Source organism: Aphis gossypii, chromosome 2 (assembly GCF_020184175.1).
Source record: "Aphis gossypii isolate Hap1 chromosome 2, ASM2018417v2, whole genome shotgun sequence".
Classification (NCBI taxonomy): Eukaryota; Metazoa; Arthropoda; class Insecta; order Hemiptera; family Aphididae; genus Aphis; species Aphis gossypii.
Window position 1 is genome coordinate 78,542,929 of NC_065531.1, and position 20,827 is coordinate 78,563,755.

Below are 20,827 nucleotides of genomic sequence, written 5' to 3' on the forward strand. Positions count from 1 at the left end.
TACCATTTACTATATAGTACTATGTTATTATAAAATCAGTATTATACTTATACTGTAATTTTAACTACTTGACGTATAATGTTATGACTACACCCGTACATATTGCCTATCGCCATTTGATGTATTATTACCTACTTATATTATTGATAAGTGCATAAAAATTCGAGATATCGAGTGATGACATTATTTTCGTAGACCGTAGTCGGAAATTTTCTTTTGTTCCGGAACATTGTCCATAACATCCTGCCGCGTATATAATGTTATATCATAATAGTTTTAATACCGACAATACCATCTCCGTATTCAAGCCCGTTAGGATTCATGGCGACAGAATATTATGGATGCTGGTGTGAAATTTAACACGTGTTTTATATCGTAGATTCGTGATGAAAATGTTTCTTAGGTTTTAAGGAACGAAATCATATAGCACGCGAAACGATAACAAAGCTATTCAAATGCGACAATGCAAGTGCGGCCTAATACAACAAAAACAGCATTATTGTATCTACCTATAATTATATATGGAGCTCGATCGTACGAATTCCAATACGATACATCATTCGAAATTAATGAAATTATCTGTCTGTATGTACACGCCGCGTATTATGAGGTTAACGCATAACTATTCATTTTTTAACGATATTTTATAACGCACATAATAATATACTATATAGCAGTACCATTTACACCAAAACGTATTTTCATCTACGTGATATTTTCGATATTTTGCCGGAGAACAGAGATAATATCTAATAACATAATACCCATATAAATACGTCTGCATACGACGTGTTATGCACTAACCATAACGGATTTACTATACACACACACACATATTTATAATAATATCAACGCGACATTATAAATGTACCTATAATAATGTACAACAATATAGCTCGTTTTTCCATTTAAATATATATTTTACCTACTGGTAAATTGTCGTGCTGATCGTAGTATTATTATCTTTCGATACAATAAAATGTGTTAGATTTGCGTTTATTCGTATACCTATACATACTATTATAATATATAGGCTCGTGATAAAAATAAATAGTATAAGTATATATATATTTCAAAACCGTCAACACAAGGCCAAATATTTGATTTCGGCGGAGGTCATAAATCAATAATATAATTGTTTTTTTTTCTTCAAAATTATACACAGAATTGTGTTTTATCAATCTAAAATAAATGTACATTTTAAATATTTTGCCGATGGATGTGAGGCGATGGACCCCTGGATCTTCACCCGCAATCAATAGACGTGTCCTTATCACACAAGGCCCTAAAACAGAATGTACCTACATAATTGATTTGATTAATTAATTAATATATATATATATATTAATCGATTTGAAATATTATTCCCGTATAATCGCAATGATAATTTTGTACACTTTGAATTTTTTCGTAATTATATTATTGTTCATTAACGTGTATTATATACATAGGCCGAAAATTTCTTTCGACATATTGTTCTGCACTTTTACTCTGGGTGAAACTATAATGGGTTTGTTATCATCGGTTTCACGAGAAACTTGAAACACTTATTAATTTATTATATAACTGACTAAAATACTAAATATAAAGGCATATAATTCTCTTATACAACTATACCAGCGCGAATATAGGTGAAATCATTTAAGCAAATTTTATAACCTTGAAAGCGTACAAACAATTTTATAAACCATGTAATAATCACATCGATGTTGATTCTATTCCACTACACTGTTATTACAGTAATACGATATAGAAATTACTGTATTGCATCGAAATCTAAGCGAAAAATCAGTTGGCTAATGTAATTTCTTAAGAAGAATAAATTATACATATAAAGTCCGTGTTTATATATACGTACATAGAAATACATAACAGTAAAATGTGATAATAACAATTATTGTAGAACAAAATATGCAGTTTCATTATCGAACAATCGCGCTGTAACGTTTCAGCTTATTCCTAGATCACAGTTGTCTAACAAAACGTTAAGTATTATAGAACATGCTATTTTATATTGATAGAATAAAGACCGAATAATGTTTTACATTTGAAAACTACTCGATGAAATCGGCAATGACGTTTACCCGTACTACGCTATAGTAAGTACCTAGTCGTTATAAAATCAGTTTTATTTTATTTTCAATTAGATAAGTTTATTATTTTAGTGATTCTCACAAAATATCGAACAATATTGGAGTAACCAGAAATTAAAATAATAACAATATTACATAAATGAAAATAATATTTACATATTTGAACGATTTATATTTGCATTTTTATTTAATAAAAGTATATTTCACTGCCATACATAATGTAACTGCAAATAACATAAAACATTAAAAACCATCTTCTCAAATTTTTAAACTATACATTATTAATGTAATTAATGTATTAACATACATTGTTCTGTTTTTTTATAATTTTTTTTGTTAGTGTGATTTAATATAAAATATTAATTTTCTAATTTTCTTTAGAATGTAAAAACATATTGTAAACATTTTAATATAGCACATCGCTCATTGCATAATTATCATGCAATATACAAAATTAATAATACAACCCATAAATTATTTATAATAAAAAACTGTTAACTTAAAAATATACACTCAGCGTACAGAAGACATATATAAGTCATTTGACTAGTGACTAGTACCTAAATTTAATTAAATAATCAAATATGATTTCAATTATTTTTTTAAAATTTTTTAAATTAGTGTTGAAAAGTGTATACAATAAATGAGTTTAAATCATTGAATAACTTTTAAACAAATATTTTTTCTATTAAAACGTAGACAACAAAACCTCTTCCAAGATTCTTGTATCGATGCTTAAAGTTGTGTGTGACATACATAGACCGACTTTGATTTTCCATAACATCCTATTTTGTCAATGGCTTGTCACTCAAAGTAAACTTTTATCAGTTATATATCAGATAAAAAGAGTAAGGTAGATAATTTTCACAATATTGTATGGGTAATAGTAGACAAATCAAAACTGGATAAGTAAAAATAAAAATAATATTATATTCAAAAATATTGGGTTAACGGGTTATGCTTGAATATACTTAGGTAAATTTTATATTAAACTAAAAAAAAAACGACTTAAATATAATAATTGATATTTTTCCTTTCTAAATAAACTATAAGAGTTGTGTAAACATAAAAAATTTAAAATAATAACTTCAGAAAAAACAATGCAAAAAAAATGTTTTATAATATATAATTTTTATACATCTGAGATAATAATGTATAGAAATTTAACTTTGGTTTAATAATAAATGTATGAAATAAAATAGGTTAAACGTTTTTGAATAAAATACTTATACGCAGTTATTTCTAAATAACTTACGAAACATACTCTTATTTCCAATACAAACATTTTTTTAAGTACCGAATTACTATTTAATTACTATATTTTATAACTCGCATTGAAAGTTAGTTTTATTTTAATTCGAATAATTATAAATTAACTAGAGTTTAGTATCTAGCAATAACGAACACGACAATAATATACGTATATAATATAACAGATAATGTAAATACGTAACGATTGCTCCGAGATCGCATTATACTCCGCTCGAGTACGAAAACTTAACTACTGTGAAATGTATTTTGTAAATCAATGAATATATTTTATTATCATATAATACGATTCGTTTTTACCTCGTAGACGTGGCGTATATTGTCTCGACGTTTAATGGTTACATCTACCAGACAGACGGTAATTAAATAATATACTATATACATTGCAGTACAATATCGAACATCACGTCATGAATTACATTTTATTTACATAAGTCACATTTTAACGAACTTTTTATTCCGAATACTGCGCATGAAATAATTAAAATTGGCTTGTTTTTATGATGAACAGTATATAATATTATAATCTAGGTGTCTTTGAGTATTGTGGTTAAATATTGCTTTTAAACAGATTTCCATTGTTATAATATGGTATAAATGTTATGATTTTTAAATATACTTGAGGACCATTTTTTTATTATTCTTATACTTAAAATTCTTATTTATACAGTAGAGTCCTTTTTTTTACTATCAGTCGTAAATTATCAAGGAATTGATTTTTTTTTTCTTAATATACTTTTTTCTAAATTGATTTTTAAGCAACTCACTGCGCAAAAAACTGTTACATTTATGTTAAAACACAAGAAACTATAGGTATCTTCTGAGTTCATACTAATAATTAATGGTTCATGATAGTATATGAAGATTATGATGAATTAAATATTACTACAGTACTTAATTTATTAATTTGGATAAAAGAATATGAGCATGTATGTATTATGTGGGTTATTATAAATGCATTAATGAAAATAGTCAAAATATGTAAACATTATTCTAGTGTAATAATAAGTACTAGACTAAATAGTAAATATTAAATTTATACTTTTTATTTCAGACGAGTGAAAACCATTTAAAGTTTTACAAAATTATAGTTATAATCATTTGATTGTAAGCTATTCAAAAAATGTTGTTGATCTGCAATCTCGAGATTACACTTAAATAATATAATGTATTGATTACATCTTAAAATTAAAATACTTCGAAAAATACACGAAACTACATCTAAGCTTCTACGTCGTCATTTTATTGAAACATTGTGGAGATCAGTAAGTTAACCTTTAAGATACTTTATTGAAGTTTGTAATAGATATTAAAAATGTTTATTGTGTCCATATTTAAACATTTGTAGTTTAAAAATAATTGAATTATTTTTATTATTAAAAAGTTTTAAATATGCAAATAAGTGATGAAATAATGCATTTCTGTGTATATTACTATAATTTTTAATTTTCAGATTACCATACTAAATTAGATCACCTGTTACATGAATGCCCTCTCGTGATAGTATTTAAAAGGTATATAAAATACAAATTTTTTTTTAAATAAAATATAATATTAAAATGTTCTTAAAAAAATAAAAAAATCATCAGAATTTTGGGAAATACGTTATTAAAGAATAAAAAAGGTAAACATGCCTGTATTTTGATTATTTTATTGTTAGGTTAAGTATATTTTATGAAGAACAGAATTAACGTGATAGAGCCTCGTCTTTGAATAGCCCCTGCCTCCAAACCCGTTTAATATATTATATTATTATACTTAATTATTTAATGTACTATAAAAACGATAATTTTTTTTTATTCTTGACTTTGAAAATTATCATCTAAGCTCTTTATAAATATATATATTTATATATTATATAGTATAATATATATAATTTAAAAAATATTTTTAAAGCATGTTTCATAATATTTATCTATACTTATCTATAGATAAGTACTACTCTACTTATTTACCTATTATATAAATATAATATTACAATAATCTAGAAACGTGGTTACATTATATTAATAAGTATTTTTTAGTAGTATCAGTATTCAGTACCTACTGATTAACAATCAACATTTATTATTATTTATTTATTAAAAATGTTTTTAAGTTTTTATTATTTAGGACTTAGCTAGCTGTTAATATACATTTTGTTATACATTCATTGTTTTAATATTAATAATATTTAACAAAAAAATGAATCAAGAATTCTGTATAAAACCATCTTAATGATACAGAATAAAAAACAAGTTATTTGCATTTAAATATTAAACAGAACCTTTGATTTTTTTTCCAACAGGAAGTGTGTATTTAATTATAAATGCTTTTTTTCTGTTGTTATTTTTAATTATAGTAAATATGTTTTTTTCGTAAAGAAAATTTTATAATAATGGAATTGGATAAGATGATTTTTTTTTTAATGTACTGATAAAAAAAATCTAACCATGAAACTCAGAATAAACATAACTCATAATCCGTGCCTGATAATATATGATAAGAAAAATAATATTTTCAAATGGTCTTGATGTAATTTCTGCATCACACAAATTATGGAAATTATCATAAGTATAAAAAGTAGTAATAAAAACAATGGGTAAATTGTTAATTAAAAATAATAATTATATACGTAAATACATCAAGACTCACTCAAAAAAAAATTATAACGTTAAAACTTTTTTATAGCTAAATATTATGCATAAAAATGATATTATTTTTGTAATATTTTTTTCGGATCCATTTTTCCAATAACAAATATACATATCTAGGTATCATTTATATTTTATTTATTCATTTTAAATTACGATTTGTAGAACTAGTACAGAATATGTTATAAATTATTCGCCATAAGTAGAGTAATATAGTATTTATAGGAACATTTTAAAATAAAATACTTATCTAATGAATAATTGATGTATTAATTGTATTGTATTATACCTAATAACTAATAAAAATAAATAAACTAATATTATTTCGTCACCTTTTGAACAAAATTTAGTTTATTATACTATTATACTAAAAATAAAATCACATTTAAATAATCGTCATCAAAAAAAAATTCCGATTACTGTCTTATGAAATGCAATAAAGTACATAAGTACGTTTAAAAGGAAGTTGTACTTGCTGCGTTATCTCTGCAGTGACTCTGTCCTATTAATATATGCTTAACATAGTTAAAACTGTTTTTTCACGGGATGACTTTACTTCCTCGATATTTATAACAGAATTCCCAAAATTTTAGTTGGAAGAATTGTATCTGTATCGTAGCGTTTTAATTTTTTTATAACATGAATACAATTAAAGCAAGTTATCGACTTGAAAACTTAAGGTATTTTCAGGGTTTTTTTTCATTTATCTAGTTATTCAAAATATATGGTTATTACTATCAAAAAATTAAAAAACAACTATAGAGATAAAATTCTTGCAAATGCGATTTATAATTTTGGTAATTCTCATACAAACATATTATAGTGGGATTAAAGTCATCTAGCGCAAAACATTTTTTAACTATACATGTTATGCTTGAATGAGACGGAGACAACACAAACATATGAGTGTAGCGCCCTCGTCAATTTTCTGGACGATCGATTTCGGTTCATAAAAAACTATCAACACGGTAAGTATAAATACTCGCGAGTAGAATAATTGTTATAATTATGCATCTTTTATAGGTATGCTCTTCGTCTAAGGCACTACGCATATTATTATTAATATACTGAGTGTGTGATCTTCATAAATCGTCTATAGCAAACGATATAGGTAATATGCTTACTGTTTGGTTCTTATTTGATCGTAGATTACACGAAATGCGTAGACATCAACAACAGAATAACGAATTAACACAGATATACGTGTGCACGTAGTATTAATAAAATATTATTATGTTAAAGACAGTTTACCGTTCGACTCGGTGACTTAATATCTTCCTCTACCGGTTACATATAAGTACCACACAACCACACATATAATGCGTATTGTAAAATCACTTTGATCTCTAAATCGCAAACATCGTAATACGCGTATGATATTCTATAAAGGTAGAGTCGACTCGTAATTAATTTGCATATTATATACCTGCAGCGTTTCACACACACACAAGCCACTGAACTCGTTAAATACTCGAGGGATATCGTACGACGTATATATAATAAATAATAATATTTACGCGTGCAATAATAATAATGTTATTGTGGTGTTCTTTTGATTTCTGCAGACACTCCGAACCGTCGACGCTAAGTCAGAAATATCTCCGCGAACAACAAACGAATTACCTGTATGCATATTTAATAACAGTATCGCGTGTGGGTGGCGAGGCGAGTCTTTCGATAGTGTTTAATGTTTCCCAGCTTTGATCGTATCATAAGGTCGTATATTACTATAATAATTGTATAAATGATACATGTGCAGCATTAGAGTTCGACTTTTCGATATAAAATATTTATTTCTCGGTGATCGCGGTGGTTATTAATTGAACGAAAAATATATAAAACTTAGGACGCGATCGTAAGAAAAGAGATCGGTTATATTTGATTTTTCATTGAAAAAAATCAAATCGTATAATTTATTGCGAAAATAAAAATCCATGTTTTCAATTTTTTTTTCTCCATTATATTCATAATATGACCAAAATGTATAATATGATAATATACATTATATACCATCCGTAATGTTGGTGAATAGTATTGGACTTTAAAATAAAGGATTGCCAAGTGAAGTAGATTATAACTATAACTCAATCACAAAAATGTGTAATCAAACTTCATATTTTATAGTGTCTAACAGTATCTACAATATTTTGTATGTTTTTGATTTATCAACGATTAGCAATTATGAATTTTCAGAGTTACGAATATTTAATTTATTTAACTTATGTTGTATCTAGCTCATTTTTTATTTTATTTCTAAGGTCTTAGAATAAATATACGACATACCTCTGATTGCGATCACACTTAGCTATACATGCGATGTGTATAATATATTCTGATTTTTGTATTTGTATTATGTAATTTTAGAGACCAAATTCTAAGATTTTTTTTTTTAATATACTAACTGAGAGAATAGGTAATTTATGAATATTCGATAGGTACTTTACATCATACTTATCCTACTATCATTGAGTTTACTATTTGTTTTATATTTAGGTTGCACCTACTATTAGATACACAAAGATAAGTATAACACTTGTCACAGGTTTTCCCGGATTTTATAACAAATTATCACACTTAAAATAATATTTGTACAATGACATGAAAATTAAAATTTCAAATACTTAAAAAGTTATACGAATTAAACTACCTCTAATTAATGCATTAAGCCCTAAGTATTTTAATAACTATATTAACTATTATATTATTTGTTTATAATTTATATATACAAGAAATGTGAGTGTACTGTTTTAATTAATACCTATTTTCAAAAATTACTACATCAATTTTTACGAAAGAATCATAATTTTTTTTTTAAGGATATCAAAAAGGTTTAGAGAATTGTTTGAAGTACGTCTGATTGCATTTAACTTTTTTATCGATTATATATAATTTAAACTACTATAATCTCAAGGGTTGACTTCAGTAATTCTTGAAAGATATATATTCATTCTCCCAAATGTGTAATAACTTCGTTTTTACATTATAATTGTATTATCATAAATTAATTTTAATAATATTAACATACGAATTTTAAAAACATTCAAATAAATACATTATAATAAATAATTATATAAATCAATTTCTTTAATGTGAACTATAACTATAGTTGATATAAGTAATAATAAAATAGAAAACCATTGGTTAAATTAATAAAACTAACCCAACCATAGGTACATTAAAATTGTATTTACATAATTATATGAATATAAAATATAATGTACAAATAAAATACATATTTTATTCGGGTATAGGTTACTGGTACATAATGTTAACTTGGGAGAGTGAAATAACTAATTAAAACAATTGGCAGATTTTATCACCAGCTACACTGACACCGACCTTTCCGTGAACTGGGGTACATTAAAACCAAAATATAACAAGAAGGTACTGTACTATATTTTATTAATTGTATATTGTTCATTTTTCTCGAAGAAGTTAGGTAATACCAACACATTTTTTGTGCATACTGTATAATATTTAATTTAATTATAGAGCTCATTCCGTTATTCGTTTTAGTTTTTTTGATTTTATCGGTGATTGATTTTAAGATGTTATATAGCTATCATAGTATTATAATATACACTTAATTAAATTTGTATGCAAATTACCGAATTAAGAGTAAAAGTGACGATTTTAAGACTAAAATAAGAAGGATTTAATTAGGAATACCAAAATATCATACCGGTTTAATTAAAACGTTGCAAATTTTAATCCGTAAACATATTATAATATATTTTGACTTGTGAGAGTGATATGTAAATAAGTAGGTAAGTGCATTTTGTCGTGCGCGCAAGATTCCTAAAGTTTATAGTTAATTAAATTATAAACAGTTCATTTTAGAAGATTGTGCCTATAATACTTGGATTTAACTTAAATATACTACTGTTAATTATAACCACTAATTATTTGGAAGTAGATAGTACAAAAAACTCGTCTCGATTTATACATACAGATAGGTTTCATCTTTTAATAAATGCATTTTTTTAGATTATGATTTTAAATGTTTTGAATTAAACTTAAAGATTAGATTTTTTAATTTTTAATACCATTTAAGGAGTATTTCATTTCGATATGAACTTTGTTTTTTAAACGAAAACCAATCTTGTTTTGCAGAGAAATGTTCAACAAATTAATTTATTTTTATTTTTATTTTTTTTTTGTTGAAAATATTGGTACTTTTATATTGTAATTCAAATTAGTTAATTTTAAATAATTGAACTTAAATATTAAGAATAATAGTAATTATTAATGGTTTTACTATTATATAAAATAGATGTTTTAACATTCTTTATAATTTAAAAATTCTAATATATTAATATTATTACTTTAATTTAAAATCATAATATATTTAAACTATTAATAGTATCATGAGCAATTATTGTAACCTTATAAAAAGTACATACAATTTAATAATTAAAAAGCTACTCATTTAAATATTTAAAATTATTTGACACAATGATCTGCCTAACTATTATTAGAAAAGAAATAAAATCATGAATAGGGCTCGGATTTTAAAGCATATGTTTCTTTTTTTGTATATGAGATAGAACTTTAATTTTTTTACATAAATTTGTTTCGCGCCATTCTGATTCCAAATAAACCAATTTATTTTTACTTTATTTCAATTATTCTAGCTGTACATTTTTATATGTTTATTATTCTATTGTAATAAATAAAAATAATTAAAAAAAATGTAAAAACCCTGAATGCGGATAATGAATTATTATTGTTTTCGTTATCGGGTTGTTTATTAAGATATGTATATTAAACTTTAGATTATCGATTTACAAATTATAGCTTGCAGTACTTATACGGTCAGTATGTCTGCAACATCAATATCGATCGTTTCAAAAATTATTGATTTAATGTTGTAATTTGAAATCTCTTGTGAGATGTATGCACCAATCACTTCAGTTGATATTGAGAGTTCGTTTTCTACGTATAAAAATATTCTATCGGACAATAGTCAGTTTCACTACTGGAAATCTAGGTAAATACATGGTAATTAATTATTTTTTAAATTTAAATTAATATTTCAAATTTTTTTATTCATTTTTATAACTAGTTCATGTTAATTTTTGATCAAGCTTAGTTTACTTTTCTTTATTTTTAAAAAATTTCTTTATTTTTAAAAAATGTGCTTTTTTAGTTGCTAATTATGCTAAAAAAATCCGAGCCTTAATCATAACCAATGACTTTTTAATTTCAAGGAATTCAAAAAATAATTTTATTTAAGGTTATACATTATTTACTTGTTTGTAATAATTCATTTTAATGAATTATATCAGAATATCAACTCATAACAAATCACAAGTGCACCGAAAAAAATTTCAAATAAACCCTCAACAAAACACATTTATTCATTAAAAAAAAAATAATACATCTACTTACTTAATAATTTAAAAAATCAAAATTTTAAATAAAATGGATGAGAAAATGAGATGGCTCTGCTTGGAAAATCACTCTACTATATCACTGGTTTTTCACGTGGAAATCATTATCCAAGGTTTTAATTAATTATTCTCCCTCCTCACGAGTCATACTACATGAGACAAATATAATTAAGGTCAGTACCTAATATTGAATATCAATACAATATTATACTGTTTGACATTTATATGTTTGTAGTTTGTTGAATAAAAAAATGCACAGCGTTTAATGGTGTACATTATATTAAAAAAGTGCATAGAATTTCTGAAGCTATACAAATATAGCTAATATATATCTATATGTTTTTGCGTTACTTTTATTACTTACATTATTATTTCATGGTCTCGAAGTCTTATTTTTACATCGCTATATAAATGCACACACACTCCAGTTTATATCAATAGAATTCGTAAAATATTAGGTACTAACCGTAAAATGTATAATGAACAGATCTGAATACGTATTTGGTGAAAACGTTTTTAGAACTTGTGACTCCGAGAACAATTATTTAACGATGTGATTTCCTCCTAAAAGGTCAACAGTTATTTTCTGAAAAATTATTATAATTCTTTTGACAGACCGATTTTTTTCTTTTTATACTTCCGTTTTCCATCATAGTCATAACAAAGCAATTCCCTTTAAGCAATAAAAACATATAATATATTATAATATATTACACGTTATTGAAAATTCGACGAAAGTACATTACATTCATTAAAAAAATCTGACGTAAATGTATATTATATTATTATGTGCTATTCTAACGACAGTTACAATACATATTGTTAATTTCTTTAAAAAGTTTCTATTATTTTTAATAAGAAATTTATATTTTATTTTCTTACGCGTAATATTTTGCATTGAAGTTATATAGTATTCAAATATGGTTTTATAGTTTCAAGTACGAATGACATACTCTATAACTATATGGTTTTTCGTCGAAATGTTTTAGTTCTGTACGTATGTATTAAATAAATATTTTTCTACAAATCATAAAGTAAAAGATATTTTAATATATGTTAATGGGTTGTTGTAGAATAACAGGGGTGTAGAAAAAAGAATATCGAAGTTTACTATAACCGCCAATTTCTCAGTTTCCTATGATCCCATCATAAATTATCATAAAAAATATAATAGATTTATAGTATCATTATAGTACGAATATAGTTATTTTATTTTTTTCAATAATTTTTTTTCGTATAATATTATTGCTTATTTTTAGTATAGCGTTCATTATATTATATTATGCAAGCTTTGCAGCACAGTAATAGTTGTACCTTTATAATATATCAATTAGTTAAATGCATACTATTATATGATCATGATCTATGGTTAAATGTATACTTTACAATATTCTTTTGTTGTTTTCAATTGTAATTGGTTACATATTTGCGGTTGATAAGAGGATGTTTTTGTTTTCACTTCACACTTAACCATACTCAATTATACACGTCATTTAGGTACATATTATAGTCTTGAGATCGACTGTGACCGTGATAAATTAGTGCAGTATTGTCGTATTGACACACATATTATTCGTTTATGAACCATAAACGGTAAACAATAAAACACGTTGACCTAGTTTACATAATTTGAACGAACAGTGGATTTAAATATACTTTCGAGTAAAATTTAAACGGTACAAATCAAACTGTTATTATTAATTAGTCGCGTACAATAGCGTGTTTACCAATTAATACGATTTGCGTCTAAATAACGTCTAGCTCGACTTTAAGTCTTTAAAAGGGACCTAGTTACCACTCTCGGACGATACGTTTTTTTAGACATACGTTATTCTATATTATATTGTATTGCGCGTATCTTTATTTTTTAGTCATTAACAAAAATGTATATTACAATATTAAAATAATAATTGCTAATATGTATTAGGATGTATAGGTATATTCTTGTAATAATAATAATATTATACATGACCTAAAATCGTTTATGTGCTTTTAGCGTATAATGATAAACCACGTATTATGTACTAATGCACTTAAAATTTTAAATAATATGATTGGGTACGACACTTATAAAGTATTCACTTTCATTGAATAAAAATAATTTTACAATTATTATAATTTATTTTTGTTTCTTAAATTCTAAATTGGTCTACACATTTACGTTTTATTTTTTTATTGGGTATTGAAATGTACGACTAATTTCATCTTTGTTTTGAAGCTCAAAAATTATGTGCAATTAACCATGATACTATATGATAATCGTTTACACTACAACATAAAAGAGTGGTAGAAAAAAATAACAATGGATTGATCCCAAGAAAACCTAATGATGATTTGATAAATTACTTTTCATTTATTCGAGTACTAATAATAAAACAATTTTTAAATCACCACTCTCGATTAAGTTTCAAACACTTTCTATCCCTTCTACTTATAGATATATCACTACTATTCTCACTATTTCTCATATTGAAAATGCTTGGTAAAATTATTATTCACCGTTGCACACGTAGACTTTATTATTATTATTATAAAACTTAATGTCCTTTAATTTTTGTTTAGAAATTAAAAAAAAAATACATATCGAATCACCTGTTATTGTGAAGAATCAGTCAATCACTGCAGTCTCTCGTGTACCGTTATAAACTTACTAGGGTTGTAAAATTTATGTCTCCAATCACTTTTTAGTCTTTCTCTTTCGAAAGACTATTAAATTTTTTTTTCTTTTTACACCAATTTCTCATACATATCAATGCTCTATTATCTGCCGTCATATCACACATTCTAATTTAATCCATTCTAACTATAACCTTCGTAATTTAAAATATATAATAATTAATAACTATATGGACATATACTTGTCATACATGACTGCCATCTCTAATCTACGTGTTCACTCTAATAGATAATTATTATTGAAGCATATTAATTTATTATTAATATTTCATTAAAAAAAAAAAATACATACAATGTACAATAATTGTAAGTTTCTATAATACTAACTATACAGTGTTTAGTATACACTTTTCTTATTCATGATCGTGGTAAATTATATTCTGTCATTGAACATGAAATATGAAGGATAATCGTTTTGTGTGTTTTTTTTTAATTGTAATGACATATCATTGTACATGTCAAACCTGATGATAATTATTAGACTGTTGTTTTTATTGGAATGTTGAGAAATGCATATTACCTAAATTGATTTTCGACGATAAATACACTATAATATACTTATCGTATTCTGTTTGCATCTTAATTCATCGTGTTGTGCAAATATTGAAGTAACATATATTATAATATATATTACACAGTTTTGAATACAATCTGAATTCATACCAGTATAGTAATGCCATTTGTATACTTAACTGTTTGTAGTCAAAAACAATTCACCTTCGAGTAATTTTCAATTAACAGATTATAATAATTATATTGTACACAGTAATAATTACTAACCATCAGCGTCGGAATCAAATTGGATATAATAATTAAATACTGTTTTTGTACCTAAAATAGTACAATATAATATAATATGCTTAGTTTTACCCAAAATCCACAGTCATTACATTTACATTCTCATCGTTTGTAATTAAATCTTTACTCATAATCGTCTCTTTATCTGAGTACAATACAATGTTATACGGAAGTTGATGCTGTATTATGTTCTATTTTGCAATTACATCGTACTTGTTTACAAAAGATCGTTTACGTTATTTTGTTCCGGTGCAATTATTATTAAAACGATTTGATTCAATTCAAATACATTCTACGATACTATAGGTATTTAAATTGATAAAAATATCCATTAACGCAGTGCAATTGTAGTACTTTTATTGTCTATCAATCGTTAGTTCTACTCATATTATCTATTACTTATATCAAAAAATTCTTTAAATATAAGTTAAAATAGTATAAAAATAATTTTGAACAATTGTCTAAAAAAATATAATATAATTATAATTGAAATAACATTTTGTTTAGAGATAAACTGAAGACATCTAGATTTTTTTTTCTGTTACCTAGGGGCATTAAAAAATTGCATGGAGAATTTAATAGGTTTATAATTTAAAAATTGAAGAATAATAAAAATATTGTACATAAATTAAACATATTATATAAACATATATACAAACATTGCATGTATCAGTTAAACACTAAGTAAAATTATATACTGTTATTTCCATTTCATGTTATTGTTAAGCAATATTATACAAGCTGCAGCTTTAAAATAAAATAAAAACATTTTATAATAATTATTACGGGCTGAGTTCTTATAATATTATTATTTAGTTCATTATTTTTATGTTAGAAGTAATGGGGTTCCTGTTGTTGAACTCGAATCTTTACATTCGTCCTCCGTTGTTTTTACAGGATTTTGGAGACATTAGAACAGCGGGGAAAAAATTTATCTTTTAAGATAATTTCGATTTTGATGTACCAATATGGTATATAAATGTAGGAATATACGTGCTCTGTATAATACGTACATTTCCATATTTATTAAAAAAAGCGTAACTTTTGAAATTACAATGCGTTGTTTTCATTTGTAATAAAGCAATATCAAAACATTATTATCATAAATAAATAAAGTCTGTGACTAAGGATAATGATATTTACTGGCTAAATTTATAATTTCTCACGAAAACTCACGTAACGGTCGCGCACGTACCTACCTGTGTAATATATATATATATCATATATATTGTATATATTACCATCGTATAGGCCTCTGCGGCGTTATAACGAAATCAAGTAACTCGAATAATGAGTTTGGTCGTGTTTTTGGTATTCCGAGTGTACGATTATTATTTACAGAAAATCCATCTCGAAGATATAGCATAATAGAATAATATTATATTCATCCTGCGCACCGCATCGACATTGTTATTTATGAAATCTCGGGCCACCATTATTCCTCTGTGGACTGTAGTATACCGCGGTTATATACCTACAGTGAATTGTATATAAACATATTATTATAGACTAGCGTTTCCATTTTCACGAGGGGCATCACAATAGAAATATACGACGTATACCAAAACTTTATCGTATTGAGCGAATTTTTTAATTTAATAGAGCCCACGGTAAAGTCCGATATTAGCGATGATCATTGGAGGAAATATAATATAATTGTTTTATTATTTTATGAAATAAATAATGATATAGGTACATGCGTATACATTATAGGAACTCATTAGAGTTGAAAATAACTTAACTATATTAAGTATGCATATGATTATATAATCACAACTTTCGTAAGTCAAATGCCGAATTTTATTATTGGTTTGGTAAAAATCACCCTATTTTTTCAAAAACCATAAATATTTTTTGTTCTTATAATTTAAGAATTTGCAAACTAAAACTTCCGTTGTTTGCATAATGATAAATTGATAATATTATGTCTTAGATTTAATATAATATGATTGTTAGCATGTACAACTTTTATATTCAATACAATATGTAAAATTTCACTAGACAACCTCAACCAGAACCAAAACCGTGTCTGAAATTATTAGAAATGACAATTCATTTAACTTTTTACTTAATCAAAACGTGGCAATTAAAAAAAAATTGAGTTATGTTATCATTTTATAAAGTGATTATACGAGCACAGGATACCGCTAATCACTTGGCAAAATATTCAATTTTTCCAGCTAACTAATAAATAAATAAATTATGATATTATTATATTATAGTATATCAATGCTATACTATCATCGCATAAACGAAATAATCGATACCGCGTACGAAATAGGTAACTCTAGACAGTTCATTGTAGTATTGCGTATAAGATATTATACAAACAACAGAATTTAATATTATATTGTAGCATATTATTTCTTTGCCGGATACAATATGAATTCTGCCACATTATTATATTTCGTGAAAACCGGCACAGCGCGGCGCCGGAATAATATAAAAATTCAGAACACGCGTTCGATGACCAAACATCGCATATTGTTATTATTATATGATCATATTATTATGTATTAAGCCGAGACACATACAAAGATGTGTGTTTACCTTCCATCAGATATCATAGCATTCGTAGCACTCGGTATGAATAGCAACAGGTGGCAATTGTTGCGATCTCCACTGTGCGGCGGAATGATCAGAAAACTTCTTGGAAATTCGTTTCACGTGCCGATACACCATTGTCGTAGTACTATATTAAGATACCGTGCTACTTGTGTGTGATTTACACATAGGTTTGTTGTGGCTTTGAGCACTCGACGAATCCTTTTAAGTTTCAAAAAATAAATAATGACCGATCGTCAAAATGTCCTGAACAAAAAACATCTCTTGCAAAAATATCTTTTTTTTGTGAAAATATAATATAATCAACAATTTCCAATTACTGATCACAGTGTGAAATTTCTTTGATAATATAATACTGAACGATCGTTTAAAGTGATATTCATTTCTATTTTCTTCTAAATAAAATATATTATAGATGTTTATTTAAATGTTAATTCAATTTTTTTTTTTTATTTGTTAACAAACTTATGTTTTTGAATCGTTTAAATTTAAATTTATCAATAAGAACCAACAAACGGTATAATAATGATTTATTAAATACCTAAAAGATGTTCTTATTCTTATATATATAATTGTTTTATTAAAACCTATTGCAATATCTATGATTTTCAATTTATATTAATGTATTAAATTAATTTAATTTTGTATAATGGCAATAATAAACAACTAAACAACTCACCGTACCATTTTTTCTAATACTTATTTTCATGAACTTAAAAAATGTAAACGATTAAATATTTAGTGACTTATAGATTATGAGGTTTTGGGGATAAATACCACAGTTCACACCCGAAGGACAAAACAATAAAAATAAATCACTTTTGAAATAGTTAGAATGAAAAATAATAAATATACACTTCATGAAAATTTCTATGTGTGCTTAAATTTTAGTATTTATAATACTAAAATAATTTAATAATAATAATTTAATTCCTTATTCATTTTTTAAATGTTTTAAAAGATGTTTTGGCGTAGTACAATTATAGTTTGAAAGGTCAATACATTTTATAGTTTAATTAGTGTAAGACTTACTTTTTTTTTTTTTACAGAGAAGACTTGACGCTTAGCTATCCATAAATTGTAATTACTAAATATCAGCAGATGAAATTTTTGTTGAACTATCAAACAAAAAGCGAAGTTTGAAATTTTTATTATAATATAATAATATAAAATATTTAATATGTCTATTTGCTTAATTATTTTATATAGGTGAGTTTTTAAATTTTTTTTTTTTAATAAAAGTACTATTAAAAGTATTTAAGTATGATATGTGTGAACTGAGTTACTGAACTCTGAATATTTTTTTCTGTGGAGTTTAATAGAACTTATTGGTTTCGGTGAAATACTCCAATTAACATGTTTATAACTTAATGCCCCCCCCCCCTCACAATAAGATATTGGTGCGTACTGTAAATGATGAAATATAAGTAAATTTACTGACGGGAGTTGAATTTGAAACCCTATTTTTAACTTAAAACATGTATCTTATGTTTAATAATAAAAATGCAAATTCATTTTCAAAACTATGACTATCACTAAACGTAATATTATAACGTCATTTAATCTATATCATAAATACTTTTTAATATTTGCACACTAAATATATACCTATATTGTTTATTATTGAATGGCAATCTATCTCTAATAACCTAAAATGTATGGTTTATAGTACAACTGCTTTGCGAGCATTCTAAATAAAATGTATATTATTGATGTAAACAATAACATAATCATATTATATTTTGGTCTGAGTTTGACTCACCAAGCGACTTACAAAGACTCTGTATACCACATACTCGTATGTATACATAGGTATTATTTTAGGCACCATATCCTGTAATAAATAAAATGTGAATCATTTTCAATTAATAAACTAAACACATTTAATAGAAATAAAAATTATTTTCTTTGGCCTAATATTGTATTTTTGAATTTTTTATAACAAATTAAAATATTATCTTATACTTGTAATACTAACATTTTTAATCATGAACTAAAATCAATATAATATTTACTAATATATATTTTATTTTGATAATTTATAATACAAATACGTAAATTGATATATTTGCAATAATGTGCATTTGATCCATTGCAAATAATAATAATAATATATTATTAGTTTTGATTAATTTAGATAACTAGTTTAACGTATAACCAGGTTTATAGAAATTTATTTAGATTTGTTTGCAATCTTACAACTAAAGCAAAATCAAAATAAGATTTAACTAAATAAAAAAAAAAAAATTTATTTATTTTTTGTTTTTATATGATTTATTAAAACCGATGTTATTGTATAGCAATCACTCATTGTCTGTAATAAAAAAAAAAAAATAATAATAATAATGTATTATTATTTTCACAAAATTCAATAAAAAATATATTATTGCAATTCATAAAATACCGTTATAATTATATCAAATATTTACATTATTACCTATATTATTATACAAACTACAAGGATGTGCAGTATATATTTATTTTACAACTTGAGCTTGGTAATTCAATCCAAACTTCCTTACATGTTTTTTTTATAAGCAATTCAAACAAAATATAGCACTTAAATTATATGAACATTTTTTAACATAATTACATTCTCTAAATACTTATAATATTGTGTTTTTTTATTAAATTTAAACTAACATAAAATTAGTAATTATTTTAAACAATAATTTAGGGATTATAATTAAAAAATTCTAGTTCTATTCAACTGGAATTTATAATATTAGTTCTATAATAATTAAACTATTACTTACTTTAAAAAACATTTCCAAGTTTACAATTTTCGTTCTAGTAAATTTTAACTTAATGTGGTTAGCGTTATTCATTTCCATTGTTAATAATATCAATTTTTTACACCTCATACACATTTCGGTCCAATTACTGCTGTATAATGCGAATATTACTGAATCTTTCTTTAATAAAAAAAAAAAAAGTTAAAATACAAAAAAATTTCACTACCTATGAACTTTTAAACTAATGATAACTCATTAAGCAAAATTATTTTTACGTGCATATTAAATATTAAATTATTAAAAAAAAATGTATAATAATTAATAATTCTTAATTGTTCAATCATACTTTTATTAACAATACAAATTTAACTTATCAAGAATATTATCATTTCATTGATTCTCTTCGTTTATTCTAATAAAATAATAATTCTTAAAACATACAAACTAAATTAACAAAATAAAATATAATGTATTTCAAATTACTTGATTGTGTAAAAGTCCAAATAAATAACACTCCATATATATTTGATACGATAGTGAAGGAATTAAGAAAATCATTTTTTTTACTATAATATCTGAAACTACAAATCTATCATCGTTGGAGAAACTCTGAAATAATTTTAAACCAAATATTATTTTCTAAATTTAAGTTCAAGAATTCTTCA

General features: G+C 24.7%; 1 protein-coding gene and 1 long non-coding RNA gene across 3 annotated transcripts in view; one reads left to right on the forward strand and one right to left on the reverse strand.

The window, feature by feature from the left end:
- Positions 1–1,788: 1,788 nt before the first annotated feature.
- On the forward strand, positions 1,789–18,563 carry LOC126550094 (uncharacterized). The gene is made up of 4 exons (XR_007604140.1): positions 1,789–2,099; positions 4,417–4,627; positions 4,816–4,876; positions 18,477–18,563. It is a non-coding gene; the product is annotated as an uncharacterized LOC126550094 (long non-coding RNA).
- A 571-nt stretch (positions 18,564–19,134) lies between these two features.
- LOC114129668 (uncharacterized) overlaps positions 19,135–20,827 on the reverse strand; it is a 48,468-nt gene continuing 46,775 nt past the window's right edge. The window contains exons 6-8 of one of the 2 annotated variants that reach the window (XM_050200790.1): positions 20,646–20,771; positions 20,184–20,342; positions 19,135–19,261 (exon numbers count right to left, since the gene is read on the reverse strand). In XM_050200790.1, the coding sequence (XP_050056747.1) occupies positions 19,163–19,261; positions 20,184–20,342; positions 20,646–20,771 (384 nt within the window). In that variant the 3' untranslated portion in view covers positions 19,135–19,162. Of the gene's footprint in view, positions 19,262–19,469; positions 19,742–20,183; positions 20,343–20,645; positions 20,772–20,827 lie in introns of those variants that run through there. The other variant, XM_050200791.1, reaches the window with a different exon arrangement.